Raw genomic sequence first — 22,355 nt, 5'->3', positions numbered from 1 at the left:
AGCCAAGGGCAGGAAGAAGAGAAACAGGAGGAGTGCAAAGGGAATCGAGAAAGAACAGGAGCCCAGAAGTCCCCTGTTGAAAAGTCTGAAGGAGCCATCAGTGCAGTGTCTCGGGTCAGAGAGGGGGAGGAGACAAGTCACGAGAGGCACGTGCTTGGAAGACATGCACGGGGTCCCCTGGCCACGTCTTTAAAGATGTCTGCTCTGGGGAGAACCTGGTGAGGGATCGGGGCTGAACTCCACCAGACGATGGCGCCCAGGCAAGCCCGGCGAGCACAAGAGGTGAGGCCGGTTGTGAAGTTCACAAACCCAGTGCCGACTAGACTCTTGAGTGTCGACCGCCACCCTGTTCTTGCTGAGCACACAGCTCTAGAAGCGCGGAGGCTTGGCAGGGAACCAGAATATGTGTTTCCCACCTGCCAGGAGAAAGCTGGTTTGGGCAAACGGACAGACACACACTTACCAAAGACTCTGGCTACAAATCCCAGTGGGAACTGGGAGGCAAACACGGTGAGAAACCAGGGGGCGGCGTAGAGGCTGGGCCCAATCTCATGCTCCTCAAGGTGGTTGTAGAGGTCTCTGTGGTAATCGTGAAGAAGCCTCGAGAGCTGGTACATCTGGATCTGCGGGACACACGCACACGCGGGGCTCAGAACCAGGTGTCTGCTGCTGGGCTCAGTTACGTGTCCTACTCACAGGCCGTGGAGAATTCTTACACTGAGAGATATTCTGCTTGGATTGTGATAACCACTGTCGACTGCTCACTTACCCAAGGAGCACCTGCGGAAGGCCTTGTGCACAGGAGGCCCCAGCCAGGAGCCCAGAACACGCACGCCCAGTCTTCTCCTACTGCTTCCTTTCCTTCTACTGCCCCCCGTGTTCCTTGGCTACTTGAATCTAAAGACCTGTCTTGTGGGAACACTTCACATATTCTTTTATAAAATACACACTCCTAGCAAAACTCACACCTGGGGGAATTCAAAATGTGAGAGAGAAGTGGGGGCATAGGATGATTCTGTGGAAGGACCCCATTAGACCCATTCACTTAGTAAATTCATTCTAGACTCCCTTGAAATTACTCAACAGGCAGGACAGGTGTGACTTCCTTAGGTTTGTAACATATGGAATATACAGATCCTGGGCAATTTAAAAGAAGAACACAACTGTTTTTCTCAAGATGGAGAAGATAACTTCTAAAGGGTCCCCTCTCTAGATTGTGTTCCAGTCCTAGAGGGAAGCCCACAATGGATCCCACAGCGCGCAGGGCTCCTACAGTCAGCCTGGGGCTCAGCAGTCTGATGGCCTGAGTCCAGGGCACTACCATGTAGAGAGGGTCCGAGCCCCACTGAGATGCTACAGGTTGGACACATACCATGCAAACTGGCAAAAACAAAACAAAACAAAGCTATTTCCAGGGGCCCAGACAACACAGCCCTTAAGCACCCGCTGTTATTACCTAAACCCCACAAGAGTCGTGTGTTAAAGAACTAAATTAAATTGAAAATTCCACTCTCTCCTATGGCAGGTGCACCTATATCAAAGCTAATGGGGAGAGCATTGAAAGAACTGACAGGGTCTGTGGGAAGTGTTAGGGGCTCCACATCCTTTAGGTAATGAAGTGGCTTCCTTTGATGAGATTTGTGTTCATGGGGAGGTTCATATTCACAGATGGAGGTAAAAGGATTTTCAACCACCCAGTTTGGTCCTCTCAAAGAGTCCTTGGACCTAATGAGTCCTTTCTTAAGAAAAATACTAAGGCTCTGAAATCAGAGTAGCCTGCTGGTAGAGGAATGTGTGTACGTGGGATCTCACATTTAGAAATATTCCCAGAGCGGGGTCCGGAGTGCTCCCACCTCTGACAGAGGCAGTCACAGTGTTAGGCACACACTGCCCTTTGGATTTCCTTTGCTCCGACCTACCACTGTTTGTTCAACAGATACGCACTGGGTGCCTCCTTCAGCTCAGGCACTGCTCTAGGAACTAGGGAGGCAGCTCCAAGATAGGTTAGATCCCTGCCTTCTTAGGAGATATACTTAGGAAAGTCGGGAGAGCGATCAGGTAAATGAATAAGGGAACAAGGTGATTTCAGACAGTGTTCTACGCCATAAGAAACGAGACAAGTTACATGAGATGCGTGCCTGGGTGGAAGGGGGTGGGGAGGGGGATGGGTGTAACATCAGGATGGTCAGAAGGAGCCTCTCCCAGGATCTGATATTTGAGCTGAACCCTGGGTGACAAGGGCTAAGGTGGAATGCGGGGGGATGCCGGGCAAAGGAAGTGACAGATACAGAAAGTTAAGAATTAGATCATCTGAGGATGGTTTGACGAAGGGTAAAGGGAGGGTCCTGCAGTCAGACAGGCCTGGGCTGAAACCCCAGCTCCGCCACTTGCTAGTCGGGTAAACTGAGTTAAGGTGAGTCTTCCCATCTGTACATTGAGCTGCTTCATAGTGTCTTCCTGAGGGTTACCGGGGTGGTAAGTGCAGTATGAAAAGCTTGCCGTCACGCCTAGCACAGAGCTAAGTGCTCAGCAAAGAAAGTGGAGGGTGGGGAAATTGTCTCAGAGAGACCTGGAAAGGGATCCAAAACATTTCTGGCCTTTGTCTCTAGCAAATATACAAGGAATGCTCTCTACCTGTAAAATAATCATGTCCGGCCGATACTGTTTCCGCAGTCCCATTTCAAACATCAGAAACTTGAGCATGGTAAATGCCTCTTCCTCACCCATGTGAAGCAGCAAAATGCCTGCTACAAAGCTGAGACCTTGGCAGTATCCTACTTCCTGGTCGAGAAGCGAGTAGGCCTTCAGGATGTTGTAGAGAGACAGCTGCCCCGCCCCGAGCTGGGCAGAGAAGTACGGATGTGTCGGGAAGGTTCTCCCTGCAGAAACAACACGGGTTAGACGCAGTTGAAGAAAGCAAGCCCATTGAACCAGAACTATGATGTGCTTCAGGTGGAGGAACAGATTTCCGGGAGCACGATCATAAGTCAGCTTTGGACATGAGGGTGGTCTCTTGTTCTCAGAACAATGGGGGCAATTAGAAATCAATTACTGATGCTTTTTCAATGGTGGTTCAAGGTGAAAGACACTAGGACTACCCTGGGTCCTGCAGGTATCTGGATTTCAAGCTCCAGCAAAAAGAAAACGGTCCATCCTCTAAACTTCCATCTGCCCTCCAGAGGAGCAGATGGCCGCGGCTCGTCACCGCCGCCCTGTCCCCCGGCACCTGCAGGCAGCCCAAGGCCCCAGAGCACTAGAGACACAGCCCAACCAGCTTTTCCCAGCCCGCGAACAGCCTGCCTGCAAATGCTTCACACCCCACTCAGATTTCTGTACTTTTAAACCACAGGCGTGCTTTGAAATGGCTTGAGAAGCAGCAGGTGCTTTCTTTTACACAAAACAATAACCTTCCAGAAAGGTAATTAAAAAAAAAAAAAGGAAAGAAAAGAAAAAGAAAAACCCTCAACATCCTGATTATTTTCACAAAAAGCTGGTGTTCAGATAAGGTTTAAAGACTTATTTTGTCCAGGGGCTTTTGGGGCCGCTATCTGTCAAATCCCACTTCACCCCACTCCTTCTGGGAATGTGCCTGATGGGGCAGTGCGTTTCCAGGGAGAAAAGGACATGATTGAGAGGACAACCACCTAGAGCCACGCCAAGGGCCAAGCTTGGACCCAGGGGGAGAATCAGGGCCTCATCTGGACTAGCAAAGGCAGAAGGTACATCTAGTTGCCACAAGGCAACTGTTCACCTTAGTCATTCAGCCTTGGCAAAGGGAGCACGATGCATTCGTGGGTTCTTCCTCAGCCTCACAAGAAAGCATTGAATCAATCCAGATCGGCTTGTTTGATTTTAAATCAAGGGGACAGCAACAGTCTAACTACTCTCCTGATTTCCTGTCCCACATCCATTTTTTGCCTGCTCTACCTCCTTCCCCCAACGAACTATCCCCAAACACACCCTGAACATGTCACCCACACTGCTAGAAAGCACTCAGCAGCCCCCCAGCGATCAAAGAGCAAATTCTACACCCCTAGCCAGGGAGCTCTGTGCATCTCCTCACCCACTCCCCCAGCTTCATCCCCTACTCCAGGGCTGGCATCAGAGTGAGCAAGGGGTGTGTGCAGAGCGGACAATGCCTGTGTGTGCGTGTGAGGTGGGTACTTACCCCCGTGCACCCTCCCCGTCTACAACAGCACGTGCGACTCAACTGTAATGAAACATTCTCCAGCAGCCACGGTCGAAAGCAAGAGGTAAAACTAATTCTATGACTGTTTGTTTAACCCAACATATGCAAATGTTATTTCAACACGTAATCAGTACACAAATCATTGGGACATTCTGCATTCTTTTTTCTTGCTAGGCCTTTGAAACCCAGGGTCCTTCTCACGCAGATGGTGTGTCTCAGTTTGGAGCCACCATATTTCCAGGGCATCGTAAGCACCTGTGACCGCTGCACTGAGAGCACAGGTGTGGCTCTTTCTCCAGATTCTCCGAGGGATGAGGGCAAGAGGATTCGGGGGGCTCTTCACGCCATCACCCCCAACCTGCCGACAAGCAGATGGCGCCCTGCCCACACCCTTCCCTCTGAAGGCCTCTGGGTCTCCCAGCAGGTCTGTGTGGCAGACACACAGGCCACATGAGGCATGCAGTGCCAGGAAGGATCTGGTTCCCTTTCCATCGGTCCCCGTGAGCACCTGCTCACCCAGTACCCTCCGGTGTCAGATTCCGCCCCCTGCAGAAACAAGAACGGACACTCACTGGCCCTGATGGTGGAGGGAGCCTTTTTAAACTTAATGTTCCTGTTATTATTCTGGTTGACATGCAATGTTACGTTAGTTTCAGGGCTACAGCGCACCGATGCGACGATGCTTCACGTTACTCAGTACTGAGCACGCGGAGGACAGTAGCCACGTGCCCTTACTACCATCCTGTCCCCCACATGGCCTGTGCTCCGCGTGTCCTCTCGGACTCGGGCTGGAAGCGGACATCACACCCTTCTCTTCGTTCCATTCGCCTCCTTCCTCGCCCCTCTCCTCTAGCAACCACAAGTTCCTCTATGTCTACGAGTCTTTTTGTTTGTTTTTTAGATTCCATATGTAAGCGAAAGCATGTGCTATTTGTCTTTCTCTGTCTTCCCTTAAGCATCAGACTCTCTAGGTCTATCCACGTTGCAAATGGCAAGATTTCGTTATTTTATGGCGAAATAATATTCCACCATACATATACCTCATGTTTGTCTATTTATCTGTTGATGGGGGACGTTCCTCATTTAATTTTTGCAAGTCTCCCGGGAGGATGAGCCTGCAGGCTGGGGAGGGACGGGTGTCACCTAGATGGCTCAGTAATTGTCAGGTTGGGGGCAGGGCAATCATTTCCTGTGTGATCAATGGCTCTGTGCCTACAAGGGTTTCATGCTGGGTCTAATGCTCTGCTGTCACAGTCTCGACATTCTTAATAACTCTTGAACAAGGGGTTCTGCATTTTCATTTTGCAACAGGTCCCGCAGATTATACCCTGTCTGAGGTGGGCAGCCCCCTGGGTAGTTTTCTGGGGTGGCTACAGCCACGTTGCCCACAGCTCTACTACCAAGCAGTTATGAGAGAGCAAACCTTAGGCCAAATTCCACCAAACATATGATATTTATTAGCATGCTGATGTGAAAAAAGAACCGCATAAGAACATCTCATGCTGTGTTCAGGCCTCCAAGCAAGTGCCTCTTGGGAAAGGTTCAGCTGGAGGACGGTACTGTGGCAGTCTGATGGCACAGCCAGGCCACCAACTGTCCCACAACAATACTCCGTGGAGCGCAGGGACATGGTCTCAGTGGGCCGCTGGTGGCAAGACCCAGACACTTTCTGATCAACTGCAGATCTTGAATGTTACCCATCTTCACCATAAAAAATTACACGTGGCATCTTTTGCCAAGCACAAGCCCTCAGAGGTACATTTCAGCGGCATCTGAAGTCCATAAGCAACCCTTGGCATGGGGTCCCTGACTTAGGGACCTTCTAAATGCCAACTGAGCACACTAGGTGGAAAAAGAATTAATCCTACAACACCATCCATCGCCTTGGGGAACCCCATGAAGCATTTTAGCCAGGTTACCGCACAAACAAGAACATCACCCTTGTTTTATTCATGAGAAAAACATGGCAGGTGAGCGCCTCAGCCCTGCCGTCACACCGCCCAGCTGTGAAGGGGCAGACCTGAGATCCGAACACTGGTCCCCAGCTCCAGACATGGAGTTCTCCGGCAGATGTCCAAGTGAAAAGTATGAGAACTGGGGTAGCACAGCTCCTACCACTCATGGTGTCCCCAGCTCACTGCACAAGCTGTAGGGAGAGCCAGGGTCCTGCGTTCCTTTCCTCCCAGTGAGTTCCCGTCCTCCACACGCTCAGCCAAGCCCCCCACCCTGGGGAATCCTGGCTCCTCCAGCGCGTGTTTCCTGGTTTCCTCCTCACTCCGTGCTTCCACACAATCCCTGGGACGGGGCACTGCCACCTGTATTTGTCCCGGCCATGGGACCGTGGGCACTAGGCTAATTCCCCAGCACCTCCTCTTTTTGCCTGCGCTTGCTGGGGTCCCCGTGAGGGTTAAATGCAGGTGGGTGTGCGTGCCTGGTGTGACGCCACCCAGCTGGCCCTAACGGCCGGAGGAGGGGGTCGGTGCACGCCACATGACCACCAAGCCGGCTTTCTGAGACACAGGGCTATTCGTGTAAAAGAGCTTCTTCCCAAGCAGCAGCACACAGCAACACCTGCTCCCTGCCGTGAAGACTGTGCAGAGGAGATGTGGGCTTTCACAGTACTCACATGAGCCCGGTGACAGAAACACCCGCCCTGCACTCAGAGCTCCCCATGTGACAGGAACTGTGCCACGGAACTGAAAGACCAACCCTTTCCTGGCCCTTAAGAAACTCACAGTCTGGTAGAACAAAACAGATAAATCCAGAAAATTTAAGTATTTGCTGACCGCAGGACTTATACAGGGTGCTGGGCCCAAGAGGGACGTGGCCCTGCTTGCACGCGGCTTCACAAGAATTGGTTCTAATGGTTCTCTTCCATCAGGCGGCCGTAACAAGCACGGAGAAGAGAGGTACAGAAGTGCAGTTTATGGAGACAAGTCCGAAAACCGAGAGGCCTGACCCAGACACAGGGCAGCAGTCCAGGAAGGCTGCCTGGAGGAAATCTCTTCAGCAGAACCAAGCAGGAGAAAGAGGCATTAACAGAGCCGGGGAGAGGAGCACACATGCAGCAGGAACCCCACAGGCCGGGCACCAGACTGCTAATGGGCATGGCCAGAAGGTCTGGGGCTGGCCATCAGGGGAGAGGACGGAGAGTTCAAAGCAGGGCCTGTAAGAGAACAGCTTAGACGCCAGGATTAGCCTTAGCCTGTGGGCCCCGTGAAGGCCATGGAGTCAGCACAGGCCACGGAGAGGTTGGAGATGTGTGCTTCCTCTCTAAAGAAAACTCGAAGAGCAGGCGTGCCACGATAGCCCAGGGCGGGTAGAGACCAGAGGAGGTCAGCTGGGCCAGGAGCCAGGAGCCAGGAAGCAGTCACAGGCCCTTAACTTGGAGAGCGGTAGTGGGGCAGCAAATGGGGCTGAACTGCGAACTTACTCTCCGGGCAGCCTTAGACTGAGAGAAGGGCGTGCAGATGGGGGGAGTTTCTAGTATGGGAAACCAGACGAGTCATCAAAACGAACTGCTCAAGAAGGGCAGACTGGGGTCCAGGGTACAGCACCAGCAAATCCCTGTCTGGACCTGGGGCGCACGGGTGGCTCAGTCATTAAGCGTCTGCCTTCGGCTCAGGTCATGATCCCAGGGTCCTGGGATCGAGGCCCGCATAGGGCTCCCTGCTCGGTGGGAAGCCTGCTTTTCCCTCTCCCGCTCCCCCTGCTTGTGTTCCTTCTCTTGCTGTCTCTGTCTAATAAATGAACAAAATCTTTAAAAAAAAAATCCGTATCTGGACCTATAAAGCTTAGGGAATTTCATAACTGTGACCAATTCAGCAGAGTTCCGAAATGTCTCAACCAAAGCCCTTGAAGGAAATGGGTATCACAATTCCAAATGTGTGAATTTTAGAAAGATGACACAGCACACTGGTTATTACCTAACCCCTAGCCGGGCTGAGGACAGCAGTCCAGAGTGAAACACACTTACGCATCCACAAAGACACAGGAAAAGCCACACTGAGGACAAGAGCCAAGTCTGCTAAAGGCCTCCTGGCAGTCTGAGTCAAATTTTGCCTCCAAAGAGTTCAAGACTCACTGTGTTCTGCCAAAATGAGTTATAGGAAAACTTTTGGTTTTCATCTTTTCAGTTCTGGAATTGCAGACACAGGGTTATGGACCTGTGTTAATTTCTATTACAATTTACAGATTAGGTGAGAGGAGAAATCACAATATTTTTAATAGAATTTTTTATTAAAGATTTTTATTTTTTTATTTACTTGAGAGAGAAAGAGAGTGAGAAGGTGAGAGAGGAGAAGGTCAGAGAGAGAAGCAGACTCCCCATGGAGCTGGGAGTCCGATGCGGGACTCAATCCTGGGACTCCAGGATCATGACCTGAGCCGAAGGCAGTCGTCCAACCAACTGAGCCACCCAGGCGTCCCGAAATCACACAATATTTTTAAGGGAAAATACCTTTTCCGCTTCTGAACGCTTCGCTTGAATCAGGTTAGCAAGAGCTCTTCAACCTTGCTCCCGGAGGACTCACTTTTATGAAAGCAAAACCAGGCTAATTACCTCGACAGAAAAGACTCCCGTGGTAAGTAGGAAGCTCGGGGGGCATGTGTGAGGAACAATCAGGTTTTATTTGAAGGCCTCGGACACTTGATAGGAAGGAAAGGAAAGAGACCATGGGTGTGGGGTGGATATCTTGGACCAGGACAGAACTCGGTTCTCTTATTTCACCCACAGCCCCCGAAGAGGAGACATTATGCTTCCCTATTTGAATAGTGGAGAAGAACCCAGTGTTTTTAGGATTTAGCTGACATATTCCACACAACATCACATATGAGCTCCGCTGAATGGACAGCCTCTTCCTACGTGGGTATGTCCACGAGGCAGTGTGACCGAGCACACGGCAGTGGCCCGCGATCCCAACTGTAGCATGTGTATATGGCTCAGCATGGCCCACCCAGCCTCTCTGAACCTCAGTCTCCTCTTCTCGACAGAGGGCAGAATACATACTTTGTGGCGGTGGCAGCACAAGTGGGTGCAATCAATGGTGTTTCAGCACGGGCAACAGTGGGCCGATATGCCCCAGAAAACACACAAAAGCCCAGCTTCCAACCAAGACACGGAAAAAACAAAAGGAACACGTACAACAGTTCTGTAGCATAAAGGCACAACAGTTTCTACTTCAAGGTCGAGGCGCCACTACCGCTCTACTGACCACAATATTCCTCCCAAGCCTGAGAATCTCACGTTCTAACAGACTTCCAAAGGCAAAGGAAAGGTTGAGCCCAGCAACTGATTTCTGTGAAATTGGGAATTCATACACATGGGGAACTGAAAGCGGATATGAATTCCAAATAGTAACACTACTGAACGTCATCACCAGCTAGATTCTACCGAAACACCTGTGAAGGGCAAACTTCCAGATCTTCAGTCACTATGCAAACCAGTCCACTCTCTCATGATGCAGTGTCAGAAGCTATCACTGATTTTCTTTATGCAAGCACCCTGTTCACACAAAACTGACCGAGCTGAAACAAAGGTCTTGTGTGTTCCAGGAGATTCCCAATGCAACTCTGGTTCCACAGCATCTGGAACTCGGCACAGCAAAACAGGCCCCTACTCCCACTCCCAGGCTGGGAATAATCACAGTCTCCAGCATCCAGGTCCTGGGTGGAGGAGAAGAATGACTGCCCGTCTGCCTTTGTAATTATTATAATTATTACACTTCATAATGTTAAACTGGATTCTATATGGGGGAGGAGGACACTTCTTCTCCTACATTGCATTCTTCGAGTCCCATGGTTCTCAGTGTACGGCTGGTCTCTCCAGGCTCTGTGAGCTGCCCCCTCTGCTCTCTGCGTATATATCTATGCAAGTTTAGCTTTTCCCTCATATATTTCCAACAACATAAATGCAACAGATTGAATGCAGAAACGAAAATGAGAAGCTGGTTAATTCCATTACCCCAGGCATTAAAATGTAAAACAATGCCTCTCACTAAATTTCTTTTATTTTGGAATGCGTTGTTCATGATGATGTGTTCCTATGTATGTGTTTATGGTAGTTCTTTTAAAATACCACCACGGCTCACCCACGCTCCTGAGTACACACCCAGTAAAGGGAGGAGGCGGGCCTCGTAAGCTGAAAAAGGACCAGGCAGATGAACCTTGTTCCCAGGCAGCCTGCCTCTATGTTCACATAATCTAGGATCTGGTACTGCCACCCCCCAGGCCCATCCTGAAGGTACTAAGTTAGCACCGCGAAGAAAAAATGAAGAACTCCTCTTATGAAGATGTCATCTCCCCACGTGAGTCCCTGGCAGGGGTCTAGAGCCTTGAGCACATGCGAGAACATGTTCAGCCCCTTGAACCTCACTGCTTGATCACTGCTCACTCAAAGCACATCAGTGACAAGGGAAATGCAGTTTCCCATTCTTGCTCGCAGGCTGCGCCAAGTCTGTGGAGTGACAGCCTGACTCCATGAGACGGGCTGGGGAAGGCGGGCCCCTGCCCACCTACCTGGGAGCAGCGCAGAGTCCCTGCCGCCGAGGTAAAGCCCCTCGCTCTGGCCAGCCTCGAAGGAAACGGGATAAGCACCATGAAACCCTTTCTCCAGACTAGACGCCGCAAGCGACAGGACGGGCCTTCTTTAGCCTCCATGTGATGGTTCGCAGCCAAGGAGAGAAACAAGGCCCCTCAGACTTCTCTCCAGGGCAGAGGCTCCCTCACACACGGGGGAGACAGCCAAGTAGCCAGAGTCAGACGTGGGCATGAAGGAACTCCTGATTTGTGTTAAAAAGACCTGTGATGATTCTGTGTCTCGTGTGTCTGCATGAAGCCACGAGCTGGAGACCCACATTCGGATGTATTTCTAAACAACCCACAACTTAATTTCATGTAGTGTTCAACAATGTAAGTGCTCACCCTTCACAGGGATGCTTCTCGGGGATGAACCTTTCCTTCTAGCAGTTTCCAAACATGAACCACATCCAGGATCACCTGAGTGGCTGGGGGTGTGCACACCCCGGCCCCCACCTGTGCTCCTTCGGTGGCACGGCGGGGACGGTGGCCTCAGGAATGTGATTTTCACCAGATCTTCAAGGGCTCCTGCATGTGAGCTCTGCCTGGTCCCAGGAGAAACACGATTCTAGTCTACTGTCTCCATGGTCCACCTGACTTCCTCTCGGCAGAGACCCCGGACCCTGCAGTTTTGCTCACTTGGCTGCAGCTGCTCCAGGAGGCCTCATGGGCCACCGGCACAGCTGGTCAGTGTGCAGCAGCCCCACGGCTGGCAAACAAGTTCCTTTCTCTTGCCCCTTTCACCAAGAGCCTGGAGACTTCTGCATCCCCAGGGGGCAGGCGCAAAGCAGCCCTCTGCTGGGACCCTGGGCCTCCCTGCCCCTTGGCTTCCCCATTGGCAGAAGAGGAACCCTAACAACCCGACCATCTCCAGGTCTCCTTCCCTGATGAGACCCATGAGCCGAAGTTGTTCTTAAATTGCTGCACTTAGCTCTGAGCAGAATGTGAGAAGGACTGGAGAAAATTATATGCTTTGTATAACTCCTCACAATTTTTATGAAATAACTTGGTTATCAGTGGTTTTGTGTCTGTGGTCTTCCCCACCAGAACACGTGTTTCTGAGAGGGCAGGCAATGTACAGGTGCTCTGGAAGGATCTGTGGGATCACTGAGGGAGATGCGGTGGAGTCGACGGTGGGGCAGAGAGAGAGTTCTTTTCTACAAGATTATTTTTAGGGACCATTTGACTGAGCTGGGTGAGCCCTGGAACCGGCTCCTCCTGTGTCCAGACATGTCTCTGCTAAACCCCAGCATCAGCGACCCCAGGTTGGAAGCTCACAGTTAGCCAAGGTGGGAGCAATTACACTGTGGGCAATTGGCAAATTCTACTTGAGGACAACTTCTGTGGGAGCTGGCTGTTGGCCAGCACGCCAGGCATGAAGCATCCAGGGAGAGCTCAGACCCCACGAGAGGAGAGGAGATCATCCCACTTCAACATACCCACACTCAATTCTGTCACTCTGACATTAAAGAGCGATCACTGTGCCATTTAGATGACAAGTACGTTATCATGATGTAGTCTTGATAATACCAGCGACAATGACAGACCCTCTGGAATTATGCATGTAGCTCGTGGTACAGGAAGTTCTTACACTCGAGTTGTGACTGTTCAACTCACCTCCGTAAGGCCAAGGCCCCAACTGGACATACATGTGTTCTAGAACAAGATCACTACACGGCAAATTCTAAGGACTTTACTGGGTTTTGTCATTAATGCGTCTTAGTTTCTTGTGTAGGACTTGAACCCAAAGATGACACCCAAGGTGGTGCTTGTCCTCATCCCCCATGTGTTGCTCAAGACCGCCATCTACTTCCCCCAGAACTCAGCTTTTGTGGTGTGGCCAAGCGAGGCAAACTACCAAAATACAAGGGAAAACCCTCTGTGCCTTGCTGCGGTCAGTCTTCCTCAACATCCTCAGCCCATCCTTCATTCTGGAGGCTTTCCTCCTTCTCCTCATCTTTTATGAATTCTAAAACAGCAAGGAGACAATTCTTCTTTCTCACACTTGGATTATAGTTCCTTTCCTTTACCATACCAGGCAGGCTTTATATCTTTGGGTTAAATACATTAAGTGGAAGCAAAGACCAACACGACAGCCCCGTGCTGGCTTGCGGAGACAACCACGTCTCTGGATACGAGCTTTGCCTTTCAGGGCAGCGTGGGCATGGCTAGCTGCGTTCAGGGTCACTGATGGAGGGTCTTCGAAGGCCATCAGAAAATACTGCCTCTGGTCACCAAAGACTCAGCAGACCTCTGCGGAGTACATACACTCTGCTACCACTGTACTGACCCATGGAGCACAGATTAGTAACACGAGCCATGGATGTGGGGAGGGTTAGGGGCAGTTCCTGGAGCCGCTTTTGGATTTCATGGTGTTCCCAGGTTGCCTGACCTGGTCGCGTTTTGACCCGGCTGAATCCGTCCTCTCAGGGGAGAGGCTGGAGAGCCTCGGGGGTGGAAGTTCTGACTGCCAGAGGGGGTCCCGGCTGGGAGGTCAGGGAGAGGAGCCCCTGCGGTGGTGGAGGATAGAGGAAGGGACCCTGAAAGGGGTCTCTGGCTGCTGCCATTCATCACGGGCAGCTTTTCATGTGGGAGTGGGAGGCAGGATGCTGGGCTGTCTGTGCTGTCTGTTCAGCATGCAGAACCAGAGAACAGAAAGCTTGCAGTCACCTGCTGGCTGCCCAAATGACTGCAGGTGGAACCAGACCTAAAGGATGGGGCAGGTTCCTGAACGAAGAAGGATTTGCTAAGTTTCCTCTGCGTAGTCTGAGAGAAGCTGTTTTCTCGTGGCCGGGTGTGGTCCGCTCTGAGAGTGCACTGCCACGTGACGAGGCAGGGAAAGCTGTGTGGGTATGGAGTAGGCAGATCCAAGAAAGAGAGAACTGTATGGTGTCCTGGAAGGGACAGGATACAGAAACTAAGACGACCCAGATTCCGGAACTTTCTGCCCCTGAGTAGCTTGTCACTTGGACAAAGCACACACCTCTCTGGGCTTCATGTATCACCTCTACAGTGGAAATAACATGTGCCCAATTTCATAGAGGGTTGCGTAAAGCTGAAATTGGACAAGGCTTAAGAGAGTGAGTTTTACAGGCTATAAAGAAATGCCTGACTCCAAAGTCTGCTATTCTTCCTCTTTGAAGGAAAAAAATCTTATGGAAAACTGATTAATAGCTAATTTCAGAAAGTAAAACAAGAGGCAGGAAAACAGAAACTCATGGAGACCCAAAATACAACCAACTAATGGGCATTCTGTTCTCCCGCCCAGGAAGATGCCACCTCCTTGAGAAACCGAAATACTGATGCTCAGCACGACGCACCTTTACTGGGCCGAGTTAGCCACGGCGGAGACCAGACGACTCTCTGGGAAAATGCCAACCCCTCGTGAGAGGAGAGCGGAGGCGCCGGCGAAGACTGCGGGGACGCCCAGATGAGCCCTCCCTGCACCCGACAGAGCGGAGCTGGTGGGTGGCGCACCCTGGGCGCCGCTGCCGGATGGTTCCCCCAGTTCGGCTCAGGAGAGAAGCTGGGCTCCGCAGAGGCCCTGGGAAAACTTAGGAGAGACGCACGGAGGTTACCTGGAAACTATACTGTTGTTGGAAACAGCTTTTGGGCCTTGGGTGGGTATTCGGAGGGCATCCAAAGAGGGGGGCTGGGCCAGGACAGGGGAGGAAGTGAGCTGGAGGGGCGGCCAGTGCTGTCGGGGAGGGGCAGTTACAGCTGGCCTCTGGGCAGGGCTGGGGAGGGTGGGAGACAGGTGGGGACCAGAGGACAGGAGGGCCACCTGGCTCTGACCGTGAACCAGAAAGGCAGTCTCGGCTCAGACCCAGTGGCCACCAGGGGACAGTCTGCAGTGGGCTCATGGCAGGGGAGGCACCCCCACCCCGGGCCCTGGAGCTGACCTGACCTGTTGTCCCCCTCCGCAGAGAAGGGAGGACATGCGAGCACCAGGAGGCAGAGGCCCGATGCTGCCTGGGGAAGGGGGAGAAGAATACTGAGGGAAAACATCTTCCAGAGAAAAGAACATCTGGATTGAAGAAGGGAAAACGTGCCCCTCCTCCCCCTCCCATCCCAGGAAGGAGTGGGGGCAGGGAGAGACACTGGCTGTACCTCCCACCCCCTTCCACCGCTTACTCTCAATTTAGTTTTCACTTCATTTCACGTGATGGGAACATGTGTTACTCATCACATCAGTAAACACAGCAGCCAGTTCACAACACTGCTTTTCTGGGGGTCAGTGGGGCAAATGGGCTCCAGCCCCATCCCTCACACTTTGTCCCCAAGGGGCAGTCACAGCCTGTCAGTGTCCCCCTTCACCCAGCAACCGTCTCCATGGGAACCCACGGGGCTCCAGGCTCCGAGGGGCCTGCCTTCGGTAGGGGGCGAGGTCCGGCCCAACCCCAGTCCCCCAGTGCCTCTTCCTGAAGAGGATTCAGGGCCAACTCCCAAGGCTGTTATGGGGTCGTGTGAGATGGGGGCGCTAGCGGGGCTGCCTCCGGTCAACAGCTCCGGTTCCTCCAGCATCCACAATGGGACAGGCTCTGCCCTCAGGGCTGGGGGCACACTGGGAGATCGGCCCCAGTCCAGCCCCCGGGGGGCTGCTTCCCTTGGCAGGGAAGGGCAATGAGAAGGTGCTGCCGGGTCACTGAGGACGGTGGCTAGGGGGCTGCGGGGAAGAGCACGGGCTCCGTGGGCACCAGACGCCGCACACAGGCTATGGGATTCCCAGCACGTCACTCAACCTCAGTGCTGTTCCATTTTCTCAGCAGGGACCGAACAATACTTACCGGATCATGTTGGTAAGACTAAAGAAGGGAGTTCAAGTAACTCTACACAACGTTTGGCCCCGAGTAAAGTTACGCATCCGCCTTAACTAACAACGATCATTGTCACAATAAGGACCGTGGGCAGCATCGTGGTGGGACAGCACGGCTGGGACAGAAAGGCTCGGCAGAAAGAGGGAATCCAGTCTGACGGTGGGAGAAGAGGCGAGAGGGTCGGGGCAGTTTCTCGGAAAGGACATCTGCGTTTGGACCCAAAGAAGACCGTGTGTGCAGTTTTCCCTTTGATTTGCTGTGTGGCTAGACAGGTAGGACTCCACGCGGTCTCGACCAGCCCACACCTCCAGCTCTCGGGCAATAGCCTCCTTCCCTCCCGGCAGCTGGGCTGCAGGGACCTTGGAGAGCCAGACCGCTGAGGGCCCCCGAGCACAGACAGTAACTCTGGGGAGTCCTTGGCGGCAGGAGCCGGGACGGCCATTCCAGAAGCAGGACCACATGCTCTGAAAGCCGCAGGCCCAAGCTCCTACCACCTGGGGCCCGCAGGGTTCCTGGGAGCAGCCACATCTCCACCGCGGCTCATGGCCATGGACAGGTCCTGGGCTGCTCCATACACCCTAGTGATCGATATGCTGACCCCACGAGTGAGTCCTTCACTGGGGCACCTGCAGGTCCAGCCAATACACTGGCTCTGCCTTAGGGTTGTTACCACTGTTCAGGAGACAAGGTTGCCACCGTCTTCCCAAAATAAAATGGCCCAAAACCCACTCACCAACTGCTTTCTACAATTGTGCTAGTAAGTCCTATCTGTGATTATTAAAGACTAGGGAGAGGCTCCTGTAACTCGGCCAAGCATCAGTTCTGACTCTTGTCTTCCAGCACATTCCTTCGGTGGACTATACAACCTCCTATTGATATCAGAATTACTGAGCTGAACCACGGTCACGACCAGAGCCTTCGAGCACAGCGGAGTTAACAAGCTGCCCAGACAAGACAGGGATTTTTATCTACTTGAAGGCATCTGTGATTACTCCAGGGCTTTTCCAATTCAAAGACTCAGTGGTAAATTCTGATTGCTAAACCGAAAGACAGATCACTAAATAACTCAGACAGCCTCTTCCCGTTTGCCAAGTGAGTGAAGCTTCCGCTTCCACGTCACACCGACTGCAGACTTACCGAGGTCAATAAGGATCGCGTGCTGTTGGGAGGTGAGCCGTTTTAAGAGTTCTTTGTATGGCATGTCCTTTGGCTGCTGTTTACTGGGAAACTGGTATTGAAGGCGGCATTGCTCTGCTAGAAACTTCCAGATTTCCCCCCGGAGATGACGTGGCACACCTACGGGGAGGAGGGGTGGCAGAAAATGTGTTTCATGCTCAGAGAACAAACTAATAATGAGTTAAATTTCATTCCATTGACCCGGCCTCTTGTTCCATATGGATTGACAGCATTGAAATGGAAAGGAAGCAACCGGAAGTCTGTCCTGTCTACTACTCCCCTTCTTCCCTCCGTCCTTCCCCGTCAGCCCCTACTTCCCCGGCCTCTCACTTTCCTTTCAGCTCTCAAATGCGTACTATGTTTGGACAGAGCTAGACTCAGCAAGGCATGAACTGGCGAATGGCACGAGCCCCTATCTGGTGCCAATTAGTAACAGTCTAAGGAAAGACGTTGGGCGCATGAAGTTACAGTGCACAGTGTCTCGTACAAGGGACGTGAGCTGAGTGAGGGGGTTCGGAAGAAGCAGAGCAAGAGGTCATGGAATCCTTCACTTGTGCCAAGATGTCAGAGCGTGGGAGGGAAGAGAGAAGATGAGTCGCAGGAAGAAACTAGAAATGTTTCCGAGCCTCGGGCATGGCACGCACGTGTGGAGGAAGCAGGCGGCCGTCAGGCTGGAAGGGTTTTATTAAGAGGCGAGATTAAGGGTAAGCAACCTGCACCTTATTTGGCAGCTCTTGGGAGCTACGGAATGTTTCTGAGCTGGGGAGGGAGAGGCCTAATTGGGGAATACTGCTTAGACCCTGTGTGCCAGGTGGGTGGAGACAGGGAGGAGAGGCTGGACACCGTCCACATAAATGTGCCTCTGGGAACATTCAACCGGGACCTGAAAACAAGAGAAGCTTTCCAAGAGCCGCTACTCCGTGTTTTAAATACACTGATTTGAATACTCCAAGTGATTCAAAGTGGCATCTGAAGTGTCATATGAAAAGTTCTCTTAAAGCCAATGATGTTATTTAAGGCAAACTTCAGCAGCAAAAGTGATGGCTTTGATTCAAAACTTTTTGGTTGACCATTCTACTGTTGTTACGAGGCCCAAACGCAGACATGGGGAGAAAAGAGAGCCCGCAGAGTAAGACACCAAATCTTTCTCATCTCCCACAAGAGCTCTCTTGAGAGAAAAGGAAGCTCTGATTTCGGGACTGAGCTTTCCTTCCATTCAGGAAAAACTGTGACTGCTTTGTACGCTTCCTGCTACTTAGGGTGCCTGCCCAGGAAGACCGCTTCCCTGGCTTTCCACTGGCCATGCCTGAGAGAAGTCTCAGCAGCGGGTGACATTCACTGTGAGGTCACCGGGCACTGCCAGCATTCTAAGCACTCTGTCACCCCCACGACCTGCTGAGGGAAACGGCAATGACCCTCATGGTAAAGACAAGGAAACTGAGGCCAACAAGCACAGAACCCTCACCGGAGATCAGCCAGCCGCTGGCTGGGAGCAGAGCCGAGAAAGGGACTGCTTTTTCCCTCTTCATGTATTCCCTGTCACAACAGTGAGACAAGCTGCTACTGGAAAAATGTATCTTGTGTTCCTGCCTGGCAGTTAGTAATAAAATCATCGTGTGTGGCTCTGAACCAGAGAACAACCAAGGTCATTTATTATTACCAAATCCATAAGAACTATTTAGAATACTCAGCTATCTCTTAGAAATTCTCTAGGTGGGGCGGCTGGGTGGTTCAGTCGGTGAGGCATCTGAATCTTGATCTCAGCTCAGGTTTTGATCTCGGGGTTTTGAGTTCAAGCCCTGCACCGGGCTCCACACTGGGCGTGGAGCCTACTTAAACAAATAAATAACACTTAAGGTACAGTAAATAATTTGATTTTTCCCTTACACATACCAGATGTAAAAGAATAAAAAAGGGGAGCCTGTGGGAGAAACCCAGGACCACGCTCCCCATGTAGTGGGTTGAACGGCAGCCCCCCAAAAAGGTATGTCCACATCCTAACCCCCAGAACAAGGGAACGTGATTTAGAAAAAGAGTTTTTAGAGATTATAATGAAGGCCTTGAACTGAGATCATCCTGGTTCTGGAGCAGCCAAGAGGAACCGGCAGTGTGTCCCGGAGGCAGAGACGGCAGTGATGCAGCCCCAGGTCACCGACCGCCTCCACGAGCGGCCACGAGCAACCCTGCAGACACCTCCTCTCTAGACCTCCTGCCTCCAAGAGCGGGAGAGGAAACACTTTTGTTGTTTGAGCCACCCGTTTTGTAATCATTTGTTATGGCAGCAACAGGAAACTAATACACCCTGAGGTCTGCCTTTTTATGTTATTCCATTCCTTCTCTCCCTGTCTGCTCAGAGGAGTACCTTACGCTGCGAGTGCACATGCACACACATGTGCAAGCCCTCAACATTTCAAACTATATTACAAGTAAACGTGGCTTGAAAAACAGCGTGTTAAGTGATTTATAGTGGGGCTTTTCACAAAGTATTTTTTTCAGACTGGGAAATTTTCCCAAGGTATGAGATGACCAATTTCCTCTTATTACTAAATCATTCCCATTATCTTATCAGACCTTTATCTTTTGGAGGAAAAGATACTGCTTGTGTCATCGGACAATACCACATATTCTGGTATTGAAGAGAGCTTAGGTTTTGTGATTTAAAAACAAAGAGTCATGCGAATTGGAGCCAGTGCCTTTGCTGAGAAAGACCTGGCACCCCCTCCCCCAGGCTCAGTTTACCTCCACTGACAACCCAGTCTTACTCCGGGGTTGTAGGCAGGGTTCTGCGTGGATAGGATGCCACTCTCCCCCAAATGCGAATACCTTTTTATTTTTACTGACTCTGAAAGTAATTTGTGCTCACCACTTTTTTTTTAAAAAAGCCCTTCTAAAAATGCAAAAGATATAAAGAAAGTGAAAAACCACTCAGAACCAGAGTGAACATATAATTCACCACCCGAAGCAGGAAGCTCTTGAAAGCAAAGGGAAGAAGGCATTAATTTTATGGTCATCCTGCCTATTACCTGGATATTTGCAAATGTGTCATGCGTGGCTTCCTACATACGTACGAGGACACAGAAATATACAGCTGTATGTGAGACCACGCACTGCTTATCTCAGACACCTTCCGCATCAGTAATTATACACTGACTGCACCATTTTCAAGGACTATGGCATAGGATGGGCACCTGGTTGGGGTTTTGGGGTTCTGTTTTGGTTTCTGACTCTCCAATGCCACAATAAGCATTTTTCCTACTGCAGTGCATTTCTGACTGATTAATTTCTAGACTAGGTTTCTAGACGTAGTGTTGCGGGATCAAAGGTAAGGAGTGTTTGCCTCGGGCCCTTATTGCCAATTGCTCAGGTGGCCTTTTTGCAATCTCCTTCCTAAAAAGTACGCTCTGGATGGTAAAGTTCTACTTTGCTATCTTTAGTGAAATCATTTAAACCCAAACTAAGCTTCGAGTTATTTAAAACTCCACAGAATTATTCTTCCTTCTCCTAAGGTAAAACCTTAATCCTGCTGCGTTGATCCAGTTCTAACTGGGAAGGCTCAGGACTCCCTTTCTCCATGTTGTGGGGATCCTTAGGTCATTAGGAGGAAAGGCCTCATCACCCACACAGGACTGTCTTCTAAAGACTCTGCCATAACCTGGCCTCTACCTAAAAGGCCAAAGGGGTGGTTCTGATTTAATCTCCTTTTTTAGTCTGAGCTACAAGATGGACCGTGGGCATTTGTTTGGAGTCATTATGTCTTACGTATTGAAACCAGCTGAAAAACTGACAGGGCCCTTCGTGCACTTAGAAATACAGAGTTCTTGCCTCAGAAGGCGATATGGCCATGTCCATGGATCCAAAGGGAATTCCCGGTTTGGCTCACCTCTGCATACAAACTACACGATCACCTATCCCAAACCTTACTACACTGGCTCCAGATGCCCCAAGTGCTTCCGTCAGGTCCCCCTTGTAAAACGCATAATGGAAACCACCATATCCAGATGCCAGGCTTCTGAGAAACTCCAACATTTGGAATGGCTGTTACAGACCCATGCGATACCTTTAGTGGAAGCAAAGCCACCTAGGGACCATCATGCCGTCAACAGTGGAAAGGGAAAGAATAGACTCATTTCCTTCTCCGCTTTTTCCTTTTTCCAGACAGCAATCTGGGGCCATTTGGTGCAGTGCTAAGCCTCCAGCAACCACTAAGGGCACAAAGAATGTGCGAACTGGAAGAGAGTTGTGAGACCCTCAGTATGGTCAATGCCTCTCATTCTAGCAGTCAGGAGGCCTGTGCCCAAAAAGGTGAGGACACCTGCTAAAGGTTACATGGGGAGCCACTGGCCAGCTTGGAGCCTGACTATTCACCACCCACCACGCTTCTGATCTCTGAGAAGAGCACTGTCGAGGCAAGTTCAACCACAGGTAGTACCATGTGGCGATGAGAACACCAGCAGATGGTTGTGTGTGCAGCTCTGTGGTCCTAGGCCCATTACAACTGAGCAATGATTCCTTACCCATAGGAAGGGGAAAATCATAACTAGTAATAACCTCTTATTACTAAAACAGGTGCTGTGAAATTCAGATAAAGGTCAAATAATGCCTGTAGGAGGCTACAGAAAACTGCTTTGCCCCACTGTCTTAGAGATGAATTACACTTGTTTAACTTCTTCCACTGAGCTGCTAATAAAGTCAGAAGAAAATTATAAGATTCATACATATTCGTAAAGTTTGGTCTGAATTCTTGGTTATTCATGACTGCATTGACCAGAACTCAGTGATCACTAGATCAGACTCCAAAAGTCTCTGATCTTGGCAGCAGATGCAAATATACATTAACTTAAAAGAAACAGTTGAACACTAATCTTCGGGTTAAGATGTAAAACTGAGCTACTCAAACTCACTGTGATGAAGGACCAGTTTTTGTTTTCTTTTGAAGTGTTCCAATCCACCACTGATACTTCTATAAAATACACTAAAAGTAAATTTATAGAAAAAGAAAAAAAAGACTGACACAACAGAAGTCCACTTTTTTTTTTTTAAGGATTACCCTTATCAAATTGCTGGAAAAGCTTCTAAATGCTTTGTCTCAAGTTCTACGCTTAGGCGTTGTGTGTGGACTGGCGCACAGTCAGCACTGAGTAACAGCAAATACTGCCCACTCACCTGGGCCTCTCAGGACAGCAGGCATGTGCAGTGGGCTTCCAGGGATCAGCTTATCTACTGCTCAAAGCAATCACTGTCAACACCCACATTCACACATGGGGAAAGTGGGGCTCAGGGAAAGCAAACCATTTGCCTAAGATCACATGGCAGAGCAGTAGGGCTGGGATCTAGACCTGGGACTACCTGTCTGAAGTCCACACAAAACGCTGTGTTCTCTCTCCCAAGAGTGTTCAGAGAGAAGCCTGCGCAATCGGTTTTCACTTCACCATTTAACTCAGAGTATGTCATCATTACCCAGGTTGTAGGCAACCAAGCCCTGTTTTCCTATTTTCATCCTGTTATCTGGGCTTCTGGGCATTTTAATTCATTAAGAAGAATCCTAAAGGTGATATAACTTACATCAGTTAAGATATCTGGAAACAGATTAGGGAAAG

General features: G+C 50.7%; 1 protein-coding gene across 6 annotated transcripts in view; it reads right to left on the bottom strand.

The window, feature by feature from the left end:
- Positions 1–22,355, bottom strand: part of TBC1D1 (TBC1 domain family member 1) — a 228,621-nt gene that overhangs the window by 18,093 nt on the left and 188,173 nt on the right. For all 6 annotated transcript variants that reach the window (XM_059382307.1, XM_059382343.1, XM_059382297.1 and 3 more), the window contains 3 exons: positions 16,720–16,878; positions 2,635–2,879; positions 464–623 (listed from right to left, as the gene is read on the bottom strand). In XM_059382307.1, the coding sequence (XP_059238290.1) occupies positions 464–623; positions 2,635–2,879; positions 16,720–16,878 (564 nt within the window). The remainder of the gene's footprint in view (positions 1–463; positions 624–2,634; positions 2,880–16,719; positions 16,879–22,355) is intronic.

This window comes from Mustela nigripes, chromosome 1 (genome assembly GCF_022355385.1).
Source record: "Mustela nigripes isolate SB6536 chromosome 1, MUSNIG.SB6536, whole genome shotgun sequence".
NCBI classification, from domain to species: Eukaryota; Metazoa; Chordata; class Mammalia; order Carnivora; family Mustelidae; genus Mustela; species Mustela nigripes.
Note: the sequence above shows the minus strand (reverse complement) of the source record. Positions and strands in the feature narration are given on the sequence as shown.